This window comes from Podarcis pityusensis, assembly GCF_964106645.2.
Source record: "Podarcis pityusensis genome assembly, chromosome: 5".
Lineage (NCBI taxonomy): Eukaryota > Metazoa > Chordata > Lepidosauria > Squamata > Lacertidae > Podarcis > Podarcis pityusensis.
In genome coordinates this window covers 38,156,061-38,178,445 of record NC_138032.1, presented here as the reverse complement: position 1 = coordinate 38,178,445, position 22,385 = coordinate 38,156,061, and the positions used below count along the sequence as shown (strand labels likewise).

Below are 22,385 nucleotides of genomic sequence, written 5' to 3'. Positions count from 1 at the left end.
TCACTGGCACAAGGCTAAGAAAGAAGGTCAGCTTAACATAGTTTTAGTGCCCTATTGTTTTATGAAAGGCTTTTTAGGTTTGGCATTTTCTCTGACAGAACCCCTGGAATGCAGGGGTTTAACAGCTCATGTAATTTATCACTCTGACTTTATTAAAACCTTGGCATACACCTCCCTTCTTCAGATATGGGCTAGATGTGAAGAAATATAACTACTTACCCCAGGCAAAGCCCAATGATCCGAAAAGGGGAATTTTACTATTAAGACTTCCAGCATTTTCTTTAAGCTTTTTCTATAAATGGATCCATCCACATTCCTCCTCCAGCTACAAACACCATAGAGAAAGATGTTACAGAGTATTATCCCATGGTTTTGAAGATACTTGATACAATGACTTTGAGGCAGCTATGCAGATCTGGGTCTGGACACTGTCTGGATGGAAGACCACATGGGAACCCAACATATGCCGCCTTGAATTGTGTAATGGAAAAAAGACAGGATATAGCTATCATTCTTTGTATACATGCATCTTAAAAAATGATAGTGAGAAGTCTCTGCACCACAGCTAGTGTGATGGACTTCTCTGGGGCCTGTGAAGTGTTCTCAGCTTCAAATACAATTTCTTTGACATTGTTCCCGGACACAAGGACAAAACGCTGCTTTTTGGAAGCAAGAAAGTGTCTTCTGAAGCAAGGAAGCTATCTGCAGCCCACATGACCTGCATCAGTCAGTTTTCAGGCTAGGGACATCCATGTTTCTTTTCCTGGCCTGTTGTTGTCATGGATACAGCACTTACTCCTGCAAAGGCGCTGCATTTATCAGCTGAGGCTCAAAAGTGCTCTGAAAATAGGCAGGGCACTTTACAGTATTAACTTGTGAAAAGCAGACTGCTTGTGGATGAGTACAAGTCTGAAGTGAGGAAAAAAATGCATCTTGCTGCTCTAAAAATGAACCTGGTGAAATTGCCCTTGATTGGAACCAAGAACTGAGGAGTAAGAACAGGCTCCTGCCCTTTATTGGAAATCAAAGTAGAAATCATGGTAACATTTCATTTATAGCTTATTTTGTGGTTTCTCACACAGTCCTGAGCACAGAGCTACCAAATTAGAGTAGAAGACTACACTTATAGGGATGAGAAATGGCACTCTGCTATCTACTCACCGTGTCACAACAGGGTGAAGAGCATGATTTGGTCCAAAGAACCGAAGAATACCTTGGCCCTTCAGGCCTGTCCTTCCCATGGGATTCCTATAAAAATATTAAAAGAACTATGTTGCTGCTGGTGTGATGTGGGCACCATAATGAAGATTCCCACTTGTTATCAGACTCACTCACAGTGGCAGGCCGTCCTCAATAAGATAGGTGCCATGGAAGCTCTGTCTGTTAATATCTCCATCCATACTGTTGAAGTTTATCCTTGAAAGATTCTCTAAAGAGCTGAAAGATAGGGACAAAGCTTTCATCTCCGCAACATGTCGAGTCAATGAAAATCAAACCCAAAGTAGTTTACCAGTACAATGAAATACAATCACTAGAAGATGGGTGGCATAAACAGAGGAAGAAAGAGCAAAAACAGTACAGATACAGTGTGTGTATGTTTCTGACTCTCTGAGGACATACATACTCTTTCAGGAAGTCAGGTGAAGCATTCTCCTGCCTTTCTGCACTGTAGAAGGGAGGGTTGTAGATCTCAAACTCTACCTGTCAGGGGGAAAGGATGTTTTAGACATATCTCAGAGTCTTCCAGAGCAGCACAAATTCACATTTCAAGCATGATCTATTAATAAGAACCCAGAAGCAAGAACTCAGAGTTCTTCATTTATGATTTTCCTTGTATCTAAATTCCAGAGTGTGTTTTTCTTTGTTTGGCAGCTCTGACAATACTCCCAGAGCTAATGTGCCACATGATTTTGCTTGTTTTTTCCTGTGTTACTGTATGTTATATATGATTGTTATTCATACTTTTATCTTGTTATGATCTTGTGAGCCACCATGAAAGCTTGTTAGCTTAGGGCAGCATATATAATCTTAACAAACAAGTAAGTATGTTTTCTCATGCATGAGCAATGCACCCGTGGCAAAAACTGCACATGGGCTCTCTTCAGACCCCTCTTATTGTGCCAAGGGAAGCTGACAATATTGCTACCATCAACTTTCAGTGAAGGTTGAGCCCAAAGGCAATTCTGTGGGGGGGGGGCATGCACACACACATTCTAATTGACGTCTATAGGCATCATATATACACTACAAATATCTGTATCACCTCTCTGTACACATTTTTTGCCAGTTTAATTGACATGGCTTCTCCTGTGTCAGAACTATAGAATGTGAGAGTATGGCAAATTCTTGCTAGAAATTTCTAATGCCCCTGTCCTCACAGAAGGACAGTTCGCAGGGTTCACTGGGGAGAGGTAATGGCTATTAAACCATCTTAAGATTGCAATATAGCTCTGCTCTCAGTCATGCACAACTGTGGTCACATATAATGACTTATGGCATCATTCCTTCTTCTTTATATGAAACCATATCTTGTTCCCTAAGATATAAAGCTCCTACCTCCCAAGGCACCTTCTCATCTGGTACAGGAAAGCAGACAGCAGTGGAGCTGGGATACATGAGGTTCCTGGCGCTCACATGATATATGGTGTCAAAAGATTCTGGGACATCCTCTTCATGGCATTCCTTCATCTCAGGGGCTCTGCTAGGAACTAGGTCAAACAAGATGACTTCTTCACACTCCACATATTCAAACTGTGGATCTCGCCATGCCATGCTTTTGTGTCTCTATCTTTTTGGAATTTATTTTATTTCCAGCCAACCAACCACTGCTGGAAGACAGTATTCTGATATACTCTTTTACTCAAAACTGGTTAGACTAAGGCAAATTCTATCACACTCATTGTCTACAATTCTGTTTGTGTCTTTCCTCCTAATGAAACAAGTTTTCCTCCACAGGTATAATTCAATTAGCAAAAAGAGTTACATTTCAGCATGTTATGTTAAGTGTTTTCCATGTTTTCTCAAGCTCCCAAAAGCAAGGAAATTACAGCAGTTAAGGGCCACACCTAACAGATGCATTATTTAGGTAATATGGTATGTTATCCTATTGAGCATCACCACTACCTTGGATCTGGATGGCTGTCAGTGGTAGACTTCAGTCCCAGATTTGTCTGTTTACTTAGGGTTGCCATACATCTGGAATTTCCTGGACATATCCAGAATACCTGACATATGGCAGCCCATGCCGGCAGTGCCATTTTTGCCGATTACCCATAAAAATAGCTCAAAAATGGCAATTTTGTTTGCTACTTTGCCAAAATGCTCAACAACTTTTCTGTCCAGATCTTCACTGTTTGAAATATGACAGCACTAGTTTACTAGAACTGACACATGGATAAATAATCAAAATTGCCATGTCCAGGGAAAGTACTGCTCAGTATAGCTCAAACTAAGTTGGGCAATTGGCCCATCTCAGGTCCACTTCTTGTGACACATTATGCACTCAGGTTCCAAAAACCAAGTAGAAAATACGGTACACACATTTCACTTCCGTTATGAACAATAGCATTTGTGTGTGCATGTATAATTCACAATGTTTCTCTTATAAAATACATGCAGGGGGAGCGGAAGGACAAATATGTCTGGAAAACCTGAAAACAATTCATGCTGTTCCCTCATATAACTGTTGAGTTGGAAGGGACCACAAGGTTAATCAAGTCCAACCTGCTGCAATGTGGGAATATTTTGCCCAATGTGGGGCTCCAGACCACAACCCTGAAATTAAGAGTCTCATGCTCTACTGACTGAGCTATCCCAGCAGTCGTAAGTGATGAGTACAAAGTAGGTATATACCACAAGTATCAGAATCAAAATTTTATACATATATATATATAGAGAGAGAGAGAGAGAGAGAGGAAACAGTCCTCAGACTCATATTTGTAGCCAGACATACCTATGGTGGGGACATCTTCTTCTGATCCAAACCCACTGCTTGACAGTGAGTGAACCACCCACCGCAGTGCCTTTGAAAACTGGAACATCTAAAAAGAAGCAGCCCATCAAACTTGTTAAGGCCTGTACTCATTGACCAGCACCTCTGTCCAGAAAGGGGGGGGGAGGGAGGGAGAGAGGGAGGGAGGGAGGGAGAAGATAAGTCTGTTAATTTAGTCTAGTTCCCAAAAAGGAACCTGGGAATGATCTTTTCTCTAATTCTGGTCCAGGAAACACATTGTTCTTACTGGTGAATCATTCATGGATCTCCCTTCTTCCCTAGAGAACATCCTCTCCACTTAGATAAGGTTAATCATGTAGGTGAGCAGACAATTGGCCACATTTCCTCTGGCTACTTAATGGCAGAAAGAAGCCGACACTTAAGAAACTCCTCTGTATGGAAACCTCTGTAATGCAGTGAAGTAATGTGGCTGACACAAGATAGGGCACCTGATCTTATTTTCTTCCCACCCTTTCCAGTTTCCTGACATTGACCGACAAGTTCACCCCATCCTCCTCATGAGCCTTCAGCATTCTCCAGGTGGGGAAGCCTTAAAAGTCACCCCTCACCTGCTCTTCCAGATACGCCAACTTCTGCTCCACCAGGCCTGTCCTTTTCACCCGATCGAGGTCCAGCATTTCTACCAGCATATCCATTCTTGGGGGAAGAAAATCAGTGTTAAGTGAGAGGTGCAGGCAGTATCCTATAGAAAGCCACTGAGCCCTCAAAACTTGCCATTTCGGTGTATCATTTATAGCTCTAATGAATGAGTAAAGATGTTTTTCTAAGACTGTCCATGGGGTGCACCTCTAAAATGGAGTGTGGGCTTATGACACTAATTTCCACAGTATGTGGTGTTCTAAGTCATGATGAACAAATTGTGGTAGGAAAGGGTAGGGCAAGGGTGAGGACTTCTGGCAGCTGCAAGGCCTTAAGAGCAGTATGCATGAGTGAAGAGCTAGCTCCACCAGGTTCTTTTGAGTTGTACCCATGAGCAGCATACTCAGTTGTTCTGGCATTGGTGACTACTTAGCATGGCAAGGATACCTCACCTTTCTGCAGTGTCACTGATCTTCTGTTCAGTGTTCTGCTTCTGTTGAGACTGTTGAAGCTGCAGGTAGTTTTCCTTCATGTACATCTCCCAGGACAAGAGAGCTGCCTCTTCATTCTTCTCAAGCTTCTCTTCTGCAGATCAATCAAACAGAAGAAGCAATGTAATGTACACAGTTCCCGGTTATGGAAGAGGAGAGGCAGATTGGCCATCCCTTGAATCCAATGTATATTAAAATATTCCTTTCTCTAATAAGATTAAAGCTGTTAATGTAGACATTCCCGTTGTTGCCTTTAAACATTCTGTGTCACCCTCACATGTTGTGCATACCATAATGTCATAGGAGTAGGAATTACATGAAGAAAGGCACAGAGGAGACTGAGGTACCAGCCAGCCAAGCAACATTGCTGTTGTTTTCCAGGGTCCCCTAAGAGAACCAATGGCTCTGGTGTCCCTGTTATAGCACATGCTTCAATCTCCTCCCTTCCAGTATTGATGAATGTCACAGGTCATCATAAAAATGGTCAGCAATGATGGAGGGGATACCCTCATATCATAATTCCAGTCAAGCTGACCTTGCAACACCCACTCTGCAAGGCCCTACCCAGCAGAGCTTCTTACTGAGTTGCTTATGCCGTGTGGCTGGCTTCCGGAGAATGACCCGCTTGATGAAGAGCTGAAGGTGGTTGAGAAGAATGAAGGGTGGTGGAGCAGGGGGCCTGCCATGGTACTCCTCAATCAGGTCATGGCGCTGAAACTTCCAGATTTGATCGGTGTGCTCCTGCACCTGCTGGAATGTGTAGCTGGGAGAAAAGAATACAAGAGTTACCTCTGCCACTCTGTGGTTGTAATTTAAATAGTGGTACCTCGGGTTAAGAACTTAATTCACTCCGGAGGTCCGTTCTTAACCTGAAACTGTTCTTAACCTGAGGTACCACCTTAACTAATGGGGCCTCCCACTGCTGTTGCACCGCCGATGTGTGATTTCTATTCTCATCCTGAAGGAAAGTTCTTAACCCAAGGTACTATTTCTGGGCTAGCAGAGTCTGTAATCTGAAGCGTCTGTAACCCGAGGTACCACCATACATATAGAGTGTGGTGGTCCTCTCCTAAACATCCCATAAGTAGTGATGGAGGGACAAAGTTTTGCAGAAGCACATCTCCATTCTGAATAGTGGAGGCATCTTGCAGAACTGCCTGCTACTATCCATTAATACTACCTCTGCTTAGCTGCTCAAGTGATGTCCTGAACTGGCCCATGCAACCTCTAGTTGGGTTCTGTGCATTTGGCAACCTGGGCTTGATGTAAATTACAAGAAGCTTAGTTGATCAAAGGGCAGTGACCATGACAGGTTTTCTAGGCCTGTCAGTCTCATTGTTGTTAGAAATGAACTAAGGGGAAAGAAATGATAGAAGTTGGTGCTGAATGTAGAACTCACTTGAACATTGCAATGAGGAGATTGAGGAGAAGGATGTTGGTGAAGAGCAGGTACAGGCAGAGCAAGATGACCGTCAGCCACTCAGGGAAGATGGGCTGTTGGTTTGTCTCATTGTTTTCCGGGCACTTGGGCTTGTATGGGTCAGTACCATTTGGGCTGCACTGATCCGGGTTGAAGTTCACTCCTGCCATAAAACACAATGAACCTCAAAAGTGCTGAGCTGTTCCTGGAACAGGAAGTCCTCATCCTATTTTCTTGCCTGCTGAGAGTAATCTGAAATGCCATATCTATAACACAGAATGACAGACGTCAAGCTCTGTTTAGAGTTTAGAAAACAAAGTTTTTTGAAGGTATGGAATGAATGACTCAGTCCTTTACTGACTGATATGAAAGCAGGAGCTAATCTGAGAGGAGATTCACATAATCACACACTTTTCTTCCTCCCTCTGAGAAATGTTATTAAAGATGTGCTGCCAGTGAATTGCTGCCAGAGACATGTCACAGGAGCTCATCTCCTGGGGACCCTGTATTTGCTTGAAGTGCTATTTATAGCAGCAGCCTAAGAACAAGAGCTGAGAAACCCAGTGATGTAGCTGCCTTGGGACTAAGAAGCAAATATTGGTGCATATACTTCAGATGATACTTAATCAAAGCAGAACTTACATAACACAAGAAGCACCATTGGGATAATTTTATCACACGTACAAGGTCAGAAACACATGATAACAGCATGATGGTTGCTTATGCCAGAGCAGCCTCAATCAAAAGCATATTAGGTAGCCATATTTTCCTAAAAAGCTTGATTATCACATGTTTATTTAGTTAATGACTGCTTCCACCATTGCTTCATGTTTACTGTTTTTTACACAGTACCCCCATGTGAGGTCAGGTCTGGGCCTATTTGGAGCTGTTTGAATACAGTCAGCCCACAACTTACACATTCCTGGGATTATGCCTAAAGCCAAATTTTGTATAGTCAAAACACATTGGGTTTGATGGCAGGTGGGGTTGCCAAAGTCTTTTTTCCCAGATGGTCGACCCCTTTCAATTTTTTTGGATTATTTTTTGCCAAACATATAAATTATGAGCTTACTATATACAGGCATCCTCCTACTTACATGGGGGTTACATTCTAGGCACCCACATGCATAAGCAAAAATTGCAAGTGGGGAGCATCCTCCAAAAAGTCTCTAAACTTGTTTTTTCCTGCTCTTCTGCTCTCTCTCCACACAACTCTTCAACTAGAGTTGAAGCTCTGAGGGTGGCTGGAGGCTGCGCAGAAAAGCAGCAGCTACTGCTGCTGCCCTACCCTGTGTTTCAGCTGTTAAGTGGGGACTCTGAGCAGTCTAGACAAAGCCTCACTGCATCTCAGATCTCTTTGGGACTTCCTACGCCCTCATTGAAGTCCTCTTCAGGCCAAGAGGACTCTCCAGCTGTCTACTACCATTTCCTGGTTTGAATCTATTTCCCACCACCACGCAAATATTGGGTCGCATGCAAGTGGGGGTGGGCTGTCTGTACTCTTAGTGGTGAAGTGAGGCATTCAAACAAATTGTCCCTTGCTAGTCCACAGTATGCAATGATTCTGTATGCTGTACCATCGATATAGGAAGGGATCTGTCCAAATATTGTCAAATAAGAATGGTAAACAACGCCTCGGAAGATCCAGTCCACACGCTTCTCATTGTGGATCAAGATGGCTTGCTTGGCGACTCCAAAGGACACAACCCAGACAGCCAAGAGGAAGAGGAAGAAAAAGACATCCTTCATCTGTAAGCCCACAAAACAAAGCAGAAATTTATTTCTTTTGTCTTTTTTGCCATGGAAACAATTGTTGCCCCAGGGCGTATTTGATTCTGGTACCCTCATCATAAAAGGAATGCCAGAGACTATGCAGTCACCATGGTGCTTATCAGTAGAAACAACTTACCATCCTCTTCACTATGATGATCTTGGGACCTAGAGTTTTACTGACTGTGAATATGTGCATCAAACGAAGGCAAAAAATAATAAAAGCCAGAGACAGAATGATCCTTCCAGGATATAAAGTGGCTGGAATCCATCTTAGCACAGGGGAAAGAAACAAAAACACACTTATTGAGATAGCAAGAGGAAATATTAGAAAGACATTCCCAAATATCACTACACCCAGACACAAGGAAGCAAGGAGGCTTAATTACCAAAGGACCCATATAACTCTGCACTAGTGTCCGACCTGCTGCAGCAAACAACTGTCATTCAAATAAACAAAGGGGATTGTGCATATGCTCCTGCTACAACTATTTCCTAAGGCATACCAACCACAGCAGCCAAAAGATGAAAAATGCCCATAGAAATAGAAGAGGCTTAGAGGCTTAGAGGGAACTGGGTTGGGAGTGTCAGGAGTGAGATTAGATCTCCAACCAGGAAAAGAGCAGCAAGTGATGCCAAATGCTCAACAATTCCAGTCCTGCCAATTCATGAAAGAGCCAGTTAAAGGGAACTGTGGCATAGCAGGCAGCAGCTTTGCATACATAAATGTACTTATTTTTCTAGACCATTCTTCTGAGAGATGTCAGAGCTGCTTCCTAAAAATGATCAGTGAGGATGACTGTCATATCTTCCACAACCAGGGTGCTGCCACTAGGGTGGCCCTATTCTGCATCATAGCAAGATGGATAAAGCCATCAGGATGATCAGAAGAAGAGTCTTCCCTGAATAACACAGGGCCTGATTTGAGAGGTATGGGGAGAGATTGTCTTTCAAGAGTTTGGGCCCTTAGTCATTTAGGGTTTTATACACTAATATCAACATGTTGAATTGGGCCTGGTAGCAAATGGGCAGCTTATAAGCTTCCTCATACATTGATCTAAAGGGGACTGAACTGAGGGATAAAAATACAACATAAACACAAGCCTCCTCCAATTATACGTTGGCAAAGTGATCCAGTTTGATGAAAAAATTAAGCATAAATCAGCATTTAGATTTTAAAAACCCCCACTCATTTTCCAAATATGCCTTGTTCTCTTCCCTTTCCAGCTAGCTGGAATCATTGCATATTAACTCACCTGCAGCTTAGCCCAGCTATAAAGATTAGGATGGCACACACATCTAATTTATTCCAGAAATCGTTGAGGTACAAGGAAGCCATTTTCACTAAGCCAAACCCATCTGGATCATAAAAAAGCTAAAGGAAGAGAAATGATTTTACTAACCATAGTTTATTGGATCAAAAAAGCATTGTGCCAAGGCACTATTCCCTTCTCTTTTGCATATGAACCAGAAAATTGGGACTTGCTCTCTAATTACAAACCAGGATATCAAATGCAGTTTTCTTGGAGGTCGATTCCAAAAGCTGAGTAACATTTTCTCATTTCTCACACGTAAAACAATAATCTCAAAAGGACCGGAAGACTAGGGAGGGAGGGAGGAATCTCAGGCCCACAGAACAAATATGGCCATCAAGGTTTCTATAATTGGCCACTGAGATTCTCCATGCCATGCCTCGTCCCCAGGCTACATCCCTCACTGTCTTTGCCTAGCACTCTTCATGAGTGCTTTTGCATAGCTGGAATGTATTCTTGAACTGTGATGATGATGCTTCTCTTGCTATTCTGGATGAAGAGAGTTGTGGTGTGTTTGTCTGTAGAAATCCCTGACTTTTGCATTGCTAGTAAAGGTAAAGGTAAAGGTAAAGGTACCCCTGCCCGTACGGGCCAGTCTTGCCAGACTCTAGGGTTGTGCGTTCATCTCACTCTATAGGCCGGGAGCCAGCGCTGTCCGCAGACACTTCCGGGTCACGTGTCCAGCGTGACAAGCTGCATCTGGCGAGCCAGCGCAGCACACGGAATGCCGTTTACCTTCCCACTGGTAAGCGGTCCCTATTTATCTACTTGCACCCGGGGGTGCTTTCGAGCTGCTAGGTTGGCAGGCGCTGGGACCGAACGACGGGAGCGCACCCCGCCGCGGTGATTTGAACCGCCGACCATGCGATCGGCAAGTCCTAGGCGCTGAGGCTTTACCCACAGCGCCACCCGCATTGCTAGACTATAATAAAGGCAAAGTGTACAAAGGTAGCATCTATTGCTCTATCCACTTTTGTCCCCAGTCATGCCCTGGCCTTACTCACTATTCAGCACTGTCTTGTGGCCACCAGAAGGTTGCCTATGAGGGTATGTGACCCTTTGGGTTGGAAAAAGTTCCCCACACATAGCCTATGGGAACAGGCACTTGAGAGCACTGTTTCTGAACTGCATTGTCACGGCAGCCTTTGCACAGCCAATACCTGCCGTGTCTCCTCGCACACCAAGGAGAAGAGCCAGAAATAGATGACATACTCCCGCCAGGATGGAGTTGGCTGGAAATCTATCATCAACACATAGGCAAAGAGCCAAAGGAAGGTGAAGTAGGAAAGGATATTGAGGTGGAAGATGACGACAGGAGCTGTAAAGAAGGCTCGGAAGCGGTTCAGGCAAGTCATAGGCTGCAGCCTCTTCTCTCTGTGAAAAGTAAGAAAGAATGATACAGTTTTACATCTTTGGAGGAGATACCAGAGAATTGTAAGAGCGGACTGGTCATAGCTGCTACCATGCAGTACAAAAACGTGAGAACTAAATCTCTATGCCAGAGAGTGGTGCAGTCAAGCCCTGACAAGTACCTGAATGTGATGAGGCCAGTGTAGAGAAGGGGGAAGAACAGCATACACATGATGACCCGACATATCCCATTATCGACACTCAGCTTCCCCCACCAAACTTTGGTTAAGAAAGCCTAGAAAGAGGAACAAGGTGCAATGAAGGTTGAGGCCTGTTTTCCATGTCCTGGGTAAGGTCAAGAACAGAAGGCGAAAGATGGGACATACTTAGGGATCAGTTTGCAGTGAGGACAGCAGGCAACATTCTCTGCTGAAAGTCTGTGGGCTTTATGCCAAAGAATAGAGGACAAATGCTAAATAGCATGACTGTGACTGTGGTAAAAAAATATGCCAGAAATTTGTGTGGTTTGAACTTGGCAAAGGTAAAAAAGGAGGGTGATAGGGCTTGTCACATGCTCTGGCAAAATGAAAGTGGCCATCATGTGTGGATCTCAGGACCCAGAAGGATGCACACAAGCATGAGCTGTGTTGTTAGCTGAGACAGAATCACTGGCAGTACAAGGAATCCCACCTATCGGGAAAATTTAGACCACACAGTAACTGTAGGCCTTGACTTAACTGCTGTGCCCCCATATCACACACTGATTTCACATCTGCAACCTAGAATGAATGGTGTTTCCACAATAGCTCCCCCCGCCTACAGTCAACACCATTCTTCCTGGTGCATTTGGTTAGCCACTCTGAAAACAGAATGCAGGACTAGTAGGCCTTTGGTCTCATATAGTGGGGCTATTCTTATGTTCATTCACTCACTCATTTGTTTCTGAAAACCCAGATGATATTTGTCTTATTTTTTTAGATGTGAACTAATGTAGTCCTGGTGGTATTGCTTTACAATTTTCCACCATTACTTGTTCTAAAAGGCCTGCTCTTTGCTGTAGAGTATCTGCAGTATTTCTGCAGTTCAAACCCTGAGTGTTCACCCTCAATGGAGCAGCAGGAACTACAACACAGGAATTCTTATAGGGGCATTCAAAGTTTCCCAGTAGCCAAATGGAACTCTACTTAGAGAAGGGTGACCTTTTCTGCCAATGGAGCATCAGCAACAATGGCCATGCATAGTGAGGTGTGAAGTTTCTCAGGCAGTAGTAGAAACAGAGATGGTTACTTTAATTAAATGGTGGAAATTGGGTGATGTTTCCCCAACAGTGGTCTCTCTTCTAAGTATTTCAGTTAATCCATTCTGTTGGGGCTACATATTGCACAGTTAGCTGTAAATCAGATTAACATTACTATTTAAGAAACAAAGTTTTGTCAGTAAGCACTCCAACCTGGATGCCCCCATAAGACACAAATTTCATATTTTTGGCCTCCAGGGCTAGTTGTAAGCAGGTGGTCTTCCCCCAAGCATCAGATATGCGGATCAACAGTTTTTGGGCTCTTTCTTCATCCTTCCGGTAACATTCAGTGAAGACACCTAGAAGAGTAACCGGGATTAGAGATTCTTATTATTTCTTTTGCATTTCTCTCCCACAGGTTCTCTGAGAAGCACTTCCACCTCAAACAAGCCTGTGAGGTAGCTTAGCCTGAGGATTAGTGAGCTGCTATGTAACAAGCTTAACAGCCAAAACTGTGAAAACCACAGTAGTGTAGTGGTTATTGTGTTGACCCAGGACTGGAGAGGCCTGGTTCGCAATCCCTACTCAGGCATGAAGCTCTCTGGGTGACCTTGGCCAGCCACTGTGGTCCTAGACTGAAGGGTTTTCCACCAGCCCTGCCACTATCCCTGCTTTTACCACTGAATCAAAGCAAATGTCAGTCCACAGGAAACCCCAACTGACATTTGCTCTGATTCAGCAGTAAAGAACGAGTTTCCCAGAGGGAAAAGCAGTGGGGCGAGAGGAAGTGTGGGCAAGCCCTGTGCCTCTCAGCCTTATCACAGGTCACAGGTGAGCATCATGTGCATTGCAGGGACATAATAAGCAATAGTACCAGTATAATGACACTGCATTTCTAGTCATAGAAACAGAGACTACAACTATGTGTGTGACTGACTGGAGTCAAAGAGCTCAGGAAGTAGGATATGTGTTTGGGGGGGCAGGGCTCTAAAAGCGACTTAGTTAGGGAACAGGCATAGTTGTAGTGTAGCTTCTTGATCCCAGTGTTCACCTGTTTTGGGATCATTGCTTACAGAGCATTTACATACAAAACACCCATGTTTCAGAATGAACTGAATTTATAGGATCTGTGTAGTTGTACTGAGGGATCTAGCCTTTCATGAGATAACGCCATGGTGGTCTGTAGTGTGAGCAGGGGAGACAGAGTAGGTATCACAGGAAAGCATCCAGTAAGTTGGAGGACTTAACGCACCCTGATCAGAGGCCTACCAGCCCAGACTCACCAATGGCTCGGTACTCATACTCCTCTGCCAGGCTCAGCATTTCCTCTGTGCTGTCAGTGTCATCTTCCTCCTTGGACAGCTCCTTCAGTATCTTGCTGCAAGCCAAAGCTGCTGCAGTGCAGTCCTGGCTCTGAAGCAAAAGGACTCAGGTTAGTAAGAACATGATACTTCTGGGTCCCAGGTTGACCGTGTAACCTTCAGGAGTCCTCTCTTTTGGAAGTGAGCTTGCTGCTCTCTCAGCCCTTCCCACTCCTAGTCTGCGGACGTCTTTGTCATTCCCAGCTTCTCACTGACTTCTCACTAGCAAACCTGTGACTGGCCTGGACTGCTTCAAACTCCAAGCAGAGACTCACAGGAGTAACAGCATCTTTGCAAAAAAATAAAAAATCCCTGTACATTAGAAATCCAGGATAATCTTCTATGTGGAGAATATCTTTCATTTTTTTTTAATGGAAGAGCATTCTGTCGTGTGCAGCCTCAACTGGTGCAACCCAGATTCAAATTTATCATCTAAGTGAGAACTAGGCCCAAGGCCTCTTCATGTTAAAGGAGTGCCAAAGGAACTCCATGTCTCATGCAAGGGAGCTGCTGCTAGCAGAGGCGATGAAGGTTGTGAAGGCTCAGGACTGTAAGGAAGACAAGTATGAAGACATCTTACCAGCTTTTCTTGAGCTGGGTATGGTACTATCTGGAGATGGTTGAAAAAAGAAAAACTTTACCTGGGTCCAGATGATGTCAGCCAGTTCCTTGCGGTTTTGGACAATTGCCCAAATAAGCAAGTCCCTAATGGGATCCATTGTGAATGTGACTCGGCCAGCAGAACGCTTGTACAGGGATCGGAGACTAACCCCTTGTACCTTTAAAAGAGGGGTGGGGGGAAGAACATGATTATAAAGCTGGAATCAGATAACAATTGCTAAGTGGTGGTGTGAGTGAAAGGAGGACTATTGTTCTTAATTTTCATGTTCATTTTCTGTCCTACTATCAAGCATACACACCATGGTCAGTGATGCCTTCTTCACACAAATGTCAATACTGGATTGGGTGTCTTCAGCCTCAAATTAATTTCCCTCATGGAGGCTGTGTACACATAACTTTAAAGCTCATTCAAAGCACATTCTCAAGAATTCAAAGCACATTCTCAAGAAAATTTTGGGCATTGTAGCTTGCTCCTCAGATTTACAATTCCCAGCAACCTGTAACAAACTACAGTGCCCAGCATTGTTTGAGGGGGGAAATGTGCTTCAAAGGTCTAGTGTGTACACAGCCATAGAATCACCATTCAGCTTCTGCCACCAACAGAGGGCACAAGGAAGGAGGCATCTAACCCCGGTACAGTCTCTTTTTCTCCCTCAGCTTGCTTAACTAATTCTAAGGCCATTTCCTTGAGTCTAGGAAGATACAGCACATCAGGCCTTTTCCTGTTTTGAAGTTATGGAACAAAATCTTGGAACTAAATTTAAGAGGAGAGAGGCTGGGATACAGAGATCCACAATCATATTGAAAGGAAGTAAAAATCAAAGATTTGCACCAGTGAGTGGAGAAAGGGCAGTAGACATAGAGTAAATGGAACCGGCAACAAAATGTTTCAGTGTGACGTGCAGGATTCCAGCTGAGCTATTCTACTCCCATTTTTGTCTCCATACCCCCAAACACTGAGTCAGCATTCTGTGGCAGTAGGTTGACAGGGTTTCCCTCCTTACAGTTGTATTTTTTTACTTCTGCAAACTGGAAGGTTTTTTCAAACCTGCTGATACCTCTCTATTGCAATTGGGCAGTGCTGTTTTGGTTACATAACTGATGGCACTTGCACCTTGAACATTGGAAATAGGCATGAATGTCCAGGCATAAATGTCCTGGATGCCAGTAAAAGAAATCTCCAGTATCAATTCTTCATTCAGCTTCTGCTGCTACAGCAAACTGACTGCAGGACGCAGTATAATATTAAAACGTATACGTATAACTAGCTTACCAAAGGTGATGTTCTCCTGGCATTGGTGCAGGGACCACTATTAGAAGTGGCGAGGGGATGTATGGACTGCCCTGTACTAAAAAGGGGTGGCATGAAAGGTTATAAGGGATTAGTAACATGCAGAGATACATTACATTGAGCTTGATATGAGGCACGGCGATAGAGAGCCGGTGTCTCTCAGTGTTCTTCGGCTTAGGGTACAGCTGCTGAGTGAAATCTCCCAACAGCTCCCTCAGAACCTGGGACACATGGTGCATTTGGACTCTTGGCACTTTGGAGAAAGCTGAGCGCTCCTTCTCTTCCATTAACACCTTCTGTAGCTTTGTGTGGAAGACGCTGGAGTTTGCCATGTTTTCATAGAGGTAGATCAGGGTGTCCCAGGTAACAAACTCCTTCAGGCGCACACCTTGCTCAAGAAACAGCTTGACAAAATCTGGCTTGTTGGCTATGAGGGCAGCAGCCATCATTGGGTGCAGATCAGAGGGCTGTTGGCCAAGAAGACAACCAGAAAGAGACAACATCAACCAAGGGTAATGCAGGTTGTCCTCCCCATGAGGGGGGGGGGGTTGCGGAGAGAGAGAAAGACAGACAGACAGACAAGGACATGGACACACACACAGCTCAAAGGTAATGAGGAAGCATACAGGAGTTGCAGCAGTCTCTAGAAAGGCAGCAGCTGATAGCTATAGCAAAGTCCCTGAAGCAGATGAAGCAGGCAGTAGAAAGCTAAGAGATAGAAGCTGGCCAGCATATGTTCAAGTGTTCTATCTCCCGTTTAGTCCACATTTACACCTCAGCAAAGCACAGAAAGCAGCAGGCAAATTGAAGCAAGCAGGTCTCACTGATGCTGATGGGGCACAGCCGCTTCCTCTCTAGCATGGAGTGATGGATGCATGAGAAGCCAATAGTAAGAGTCTTTCCACAGCATGCTACCCTAAGGGACAACAGGACAATAGTGGGTGAGCCATGCCCACGGGGTCAGTCAGCAACACATGCCACCCCCTCATGGTTACCACTGCCTCCCATTCCAAGAAGTAGCTGGAAGTTGCCATGTTGGCTCTGACACAAAATATGTATGACACAGGTGTTATTAACATGCGATGTTTCAAGGGATGCGGGTGACGCTGTGGTGTAAACAACTGAGTCTTGGGCTTGCCGATTGGAAGGTCAGCGGTTCGAATCCCTGCAATGGGGTGAGCTCCCATTGTTTGGTCCCAGCTCCTGCCAACCTAGCAGTTCAAAAGCACGTCAAAGTGCAAGTAGATAAATAGGTACCCCTCCAGCGGGAAGGTAAACAGTGTTTCCGTGCACTGCTCTGGTTTCACCAGAAGCGGCTTAGTCATACTGGCCACATGACCTGGTAAAACTGTCTGTGGACAAACGTCGGCTCCCTCGGCCAGTAAAGTGAGATGAGCACCGCAACCCCTGAGTTGTTCACGACTGGACTTAACTGTCAGGGGTCTTTTACCTTTTTAAAAAGATTTTTCAGCGAGGGCAGAACCCAGCTCTTTAGCATGTCACAGCAACAGGGCAGCCACTCAACCATACTGCCAGTGCGGCAACAACAGGGTTTAAATAACTTGGTTTACCTATTTGTAAAAACCCTAAAAATCTGAAAGTATTCGCTATTTGATGAAATGTTACTTGGAGCCCATGGGATAATTCAACCTTACTCTGCTATTGTCTTCTGGTGCCAATTGACCAGGGAGAGTGTTTTCTGCACAGACAATAAAAATTAGCATTTTTCCTGCTTTTTGTGGCAACCTCTAAGAAACATGATGCGATCCCTTAAGACAGTGTTTACACTTCTGATAAAAGTGGGTGTCTTAAAGATTCCTCAAAGTAGCAAGCTGTAAAAGTTGAGTTTTTAAGAGTTCACATCCAAACTGAAAAACCTCTGGCAATGTAAGAGTTGTTTTGCACCTTCTGACACCACGAGTTCTCTGAATAAACTGTTCTTTGATCATCCCAAGTATGCCTGCCATTGCCAGACAAGCATTATGGCTATTCTGTCCTCCATATGAACACTAACAAACAAGGAATGTGCTACATAAGACCATACATACTAGTGCACTGATCTATTATTCCCTTACAAAAAGTTCTCTGGGCAGTTTACAATGCAACTGAGTGAAATATACAAAGGCGAGCCAGGAATTACTGTTGAGATACAACAGGCACCCAGAACTTTGCAGAGACAACTGAATACATTTTTGTATTAACAATGCATCTAGATGAGAAGCTCTCTGCCTTAAGTGTTCGTTCTGTATTGTTTTTAAACCTAGCTTTAGTTGTTTCCCTACTGTTTTAAAAACTATTTTATATGTTTTTATGGCATGTTTGCAAATATTAGTCACTTTTTTGCCATGGCAATGCAAAGCTACTTACAAAATGACTGTAAAGAACTGGAAGAGCTGCCATTCCATTACTCTTGACCCTCTCTTCCTCATAATGTGTCTACAACATAACACAACATCATTGCATTGTGTCTCCTCATCCCTGCCTGCCAATTGTGTGAAGGTGGGGAGACACACCTCATGATAACATGTCACGGGTGTTACACAGTGTATTGCAGCACATATTAGGAGGAAGAGCAAAGAGACACAGAATGGCAGCAGTGCAAGGCAGCTCTTATAACATCTGGTTTCACCCTCAAGACACCCCATGCCTTCCCAAGACACATGCTTGCAGTCAAGCCAAGGCTAGTGCTTTTAGACCCTGCTCTAATTATGCAGGCAGAAAGCAGATATGCTCATTGCCAGTGTGTGTCACCAAAAGCTTTCCTACCTTCCACTCATGATCATCAGTGAAAATCTCACTCCGGGCAATATCCACCCTGTTCCATGCCACTGCAAGCTTCAGCTGGTGGTCCCAGTTTTCATGGCCTAAGTGATCTCTGTATCGAGAGGCTGCAATAGAGGAATAAACAAAAACATGGCTGAAACTAGGTTGCAAAGGACGGACCTTTATTGGCTGTCTTTTACTCATGCACATACAGAACTTGAAGGGGAATGAATGGCAAGAGAAACATATTGGGAGGCCTAGGTACCTTGCAACATAAAGGTATCACTAGCATACCCTTTTGGCCCCCAACTGCTTCTTTAAATATCCTGTGGATTTAAGCACATGTAACATACCCAACATTACTGCCTAGAGCTTGGTTACTCTGAGCATTTTCCAAAGAGACTTTGTTGTTTATGTTGACATTTAATGGCTGGAGCAAAGCTAGTATGGAATCATTTTAATGTTTCCATTATGTGGCTTGCATGTTTTATTAAGTATTTGAGCTGGTTTTTTTAAAATTGCTGTTACCTCCTATGAGCTGTAAGGTTAACAATCAAACTCAACACATCATATAAAATGTGTTTGTGTTAAATGACTTTTTATCTCCTAGGTATTGCTCAACATCCCAGTTCATGCAATGTCAGTTTCGGGTTATGATACCAGGTAGTATTTGTTGTACTTTACAGTTACTGACTCCTACTTCCATGCTTGAAAGGGTTAACCTGAGCTCAGGTTGCCAGTGAAGGTGGCTTAGCAGGCTGTCAGCAGCCTCTGGCCCCCCTCCTTTCCCCCCTTAATGCTTCCTAGAACAAGCAAAGAAGGAGCCATGTAGCTTTGGCTCCCCACTCAGCTGATCCTGTAAGTAAACCGAATCTCTTTAAAAGTGAGATTTTAAAACCTGCATCTTTGCAAACCCAAAGATTGCATGATTCCTTTTGTAAGGAAACAAAGTACTTTTCTTTTTAAAGTCGCTTGGAAACTTTTCATCTTTGTTTTACTGCCAGAAGATGGAGATTTGTTTGCTGTAACTTCTGGGAATTTCTTAAGTAAAAAAAAAAAAAATCATTTATTTGCAAAGCTAAGTTTCTGTGATTTTTTTTCTAGCCTAGGTATTTTAATAGGGAACATTATTTAAAGGTGGATGAGGGTAGATGCAAACCTAACCAAGTTTTAAAGTTCTTTGAGCAATCACCATTGTGCTTAACTCTGCTACTGGAGAGTAGGAATCTCTCTTCCAAGCCTCTCTCTCCAACAGTATTTTGCTCACTGCATATGGTGATCAGGTGTCCTTGCTGTGCCTCCACTTCCATGAAAACAAATCCCTCAAGGTAAGTGAAGTCTAAATTATGACACACAAAAGGTTCTACCGTACAGTAATGTCTTGTGCTGCATTCTGAAGCAATACATTCCAACAGAAGGGGATGTCCTAAAAGAAACAGTTTCACTTACTGATCTCTGTAGCTCATCTGCAACACCCACTGCACTTCTCACCTTTGAGCATTGCTTGAAGAATGGCTACATCGACATCCTGTTGTCCATCTTTGCCTTCCCTGAAGATGGTCAAGAGCTGCCTGTTGCGCACAATATCCTGGATCTGCAAATGTCAAAGAAAAGGTAGGACTGAAGGTCCTAGCTCATGATTGCAACTTCACCAACAAAACCCAGTAAAAGCTGCACAGAGACCATTTGCCTTACCTTTTTGGTCCATTCCACAATCTTACTCTCAGTAAACTGCTCATAGCTCTCTTTGAAGAATATGCTCAGTTTTTTCTGAATGAGGGAGATGCTTATTTGGGAGATGGGCAGATTAGCCACTTGAGCAATGACATCAGCCACCCGTCCTGAGCCTTCCACAACCACACAGGGGGTGCCATTGGTAATTGCATTGTAGATGGTCTGTAGAACAGAATACAGGAGCATGACTACATTTGAGCTGGTGCTGTCTCATGGACATCACTGTGATATTGCCACTAAGTTCAGAATCAATTTATGAATTAAGCTTGTAGAATGAAATCTTGGAATTCTGAACTGTATCATCACATGGCACAGGTGGGAGATCATATTTCGGAATATATATGCTCCTTTTATGCTGTAGTAATCTGTGGAGCATATCTGGGATTAAAGAGTAGTATAGAGAAATTCTTATGGGAACGAAAGTTTAAAAACATGATTCTCCCATCTGCTGTCTTAAGTGATGTAGCTCAGAATTCCACCTTGCTCTGCCACTTCATTCTGCCGATCAGCATGTTGAGCAGGTTTCAACAGTTTTAGAGCGATTCTCATTGTTTACAGCTAAGGCATACTCTCATATCTTCTGCTATGCAGAATCTCTTTGCTATGTGTGAGTTAAAAGGGCTTGAAATGTACAAGTCAGAACTCTCTGTGCCCTTACAGCCAGTCCCTGCTTTGTAGTTACAACTAGATGTGTTTCTGCAATGTCACAAAGACACCACAAAAGTGGTTATTATGTGATTGAGGCACACTGTGCTCTGAGAGAGAAATATCCAGGTGTTAACAATTACTGAATTCTCCTACACTCTGCTTCTTTTCCCATAATTAGTTGCCCTGATGCCTATAGAGTACTTACATCAAGAGTCCCAGGGCCACCCTCGAGTACTACACAAACGATTGGTATTTTAATGGCAACTCCTGTGAGGAAATAAAGGCTCAGTCAGTCCCATGTGCCGAAAGCTAGTCATTCTTTCCCTTCTTGCTGATGCCCATTGGCAGTTACCTTTGAATCCAGTTAAAATGAACAATATTTATCTCAAATAACATTAAGAGCAATCAATTAATAGCAGCTACATAATTAACATTTCTAATGATGATGAGCAAACACAACCATCATCACACAAGCCAGCGTTAAGCCACCATTGGTTACTTACTGTGGTATCAGTTGTTTGTCGCTTGCAGTCAGTCCCTTTGCTTATTTTGTTTAAATGATTTTTAGGGGAAAGTATCAGGGCAACATACAATAGGAGTGAAAAAAGGCCAATATACAATCCTATAAAAAGTAATAACAGGATACAGCAACAGCAGAAAACTTGTGCAAAAACATGTTTGTAGTTTTTTGTTTGTTATGAAAACCTCCACCTCCTCTTATACTTTGCAGCTCTTGTTTTATTGCTCATATAGAAAATAAAACCATGTCAAATTGTAAAGTCAGATTCTGGTTGGGATTCACCCCAATAACATGAATATGATAAGTCACCTTGGCTGCCGCAAACCACAACTTTACCTACTACCCTTCCAAGACAACACCCTTAGCACTTTTCCATTTCTGCCTAATGGTCAGCAACAAGCATAAACTCATTCTTTGGAGTTTTTTTCCTACAAGCGGATAGTATATAAATTTTAATAAAATAAATAAATACAATATTTGAATTTAGACTCACAAAAATAGATGACATAATTTGGCTCACTTAACAACCTGCTCCCTGGAGGGCAGTTCGTCACAACTGCCAATATGTACCCTTATGCCAGCAGCGTCTCCAGTGCAAAGCCGTTGTCTCATCCTGTTACCTTAGCTAATCAGACTTTGATATAAAACTATCTGAGTAGGAATTCCATTTGGGTTTTCATGGATATCAGCTGAGGTAGATCTGAGAGGCATACATTGCCACAGGGAATCCCATTGTTTTACTCAAGTTCTTCACGGAGATCATTTTCTCGTTGATTATTGAGACCTGAAAATCCCTTAGAATTGATACATCTCAATAACACATGTATTTTTTAGGCCAGGTCTTTATAACTCCTCAATTTCTGGTGACTATTCATTTTCTTCCACCTTCCTTAGGTCTCTCCATAACTTCTTTTCTTCAGGTCCAACTGTCACCAACTTCTTTTTCCCACTTGCCCTTTCCCATCATTCTGTGCCCCTCCCTTCACTTGCCCTGCATTCCACCATGTCACAAGACTAGCCATTTATGCTGTCACAACTAGGAACATAGGAACTGCCTTAGACGAAGTCAGACCATCAAGCTCACAACTGTACACTGACCAACAACAGCATTCAGACTTTCTTCAGAAAACAATCATTCCCACTTTTATCTGGAGATGTCAAGGATTGAACATGGGACCTTTAGAACGCAAAGCATGTGCTGAGCAATATCACTTGACAATATCTTGGCATCAAAAACAGACTAGTATATTCAAGACTGCAGTACCAAATGGAAGA

The 22,385-nt window shown here is 43.4% G+C and overlaps 1 protein-coding gene across 1 annotated transcript in view; it reads right to left on the bottom strand.

Moving 5' to 3' along the window:
• The window catches only part of TRPM2 (transient receptor potential cation channel subfamily M member 2), a 38,323-nt gene that overhangs the window by 2,037 nt on the left and 13,901 nt on the right, over nt 1-22,385 (bottom strand). The window contains exons 9-31 of the mRNA XM_081007265.1: nt 20,796-20,857; nt 19,904-20,104; nt 19,700-19,802; nt 18,212-18,333; nt 15,562-15,912; nt 14,175-14,312; nt 13,456-13,585; nt 12,386-12,531; nt 11,118-11,230; nt 10,746-10,959; nt 9,529-9,647; nt 8,412-8,544; nt 8,080-8,251; nt 6,482-6,665; nt 5,664-5,845; nt 5,044-5,176; nt 4,561-4,648; nt 3,953-4,040; nt 2,557-2,708; nt 1,625-1,701; nt 1,336-1,437; nt 1,162-1,248; nt 220-325 (exon numbers count right to left, since the gene is read on the bottom strand). Of these exons, the coding sequence (XP_080863391.1) occupies nt 220-325; nt 1,162-1,248; nt 1,336-1,437; nt 1,625-1,701; nt 2,557-2,708; nt 3,953-4,040; nt 4,561-4,648; nt 5,044-5,176; nt 5,664-5,845; nt 6,482-6,665; nt 8,080-8,251; nt 8,412-8,544; nt 9,529-9,647; nt 10,746-10,959; nt 11,118-11,230; nt 12,386-12,531; nt 13,456-13,585; nt 14,175-14,312; nt 15,562-15,912; nt 18,212-18,333; nt 19,700-19,802; nt 19,904-20,104; nt 20,796-20,857 (3,203 nt within the window). The remainder of the gene's footprint in view (nt 1-219; nt 326-1,161; nt 1,249-1,335; nt 1,438-1,624; nt 1,702-2,556; nt 2,709-3,952; nt 4,041-4,560; nt 4,649-5,043; nt 5,177-5,663; nt 5,846-6,481; nt 6,666-8,079; nt 8,252-8,411; nt 8,545-9,528; nt 9,648-10,745; nt 10,960-11,117; nt 11,231-12,385; nt 12,532-13,455; nt 13,586-14,174; nt 14,313-15,561; nt 15,913-18,211; nt 18,334-19,699; nt 19,803-19,903; nt 20,105-20,795; nt 20,858-22,385) is intronic.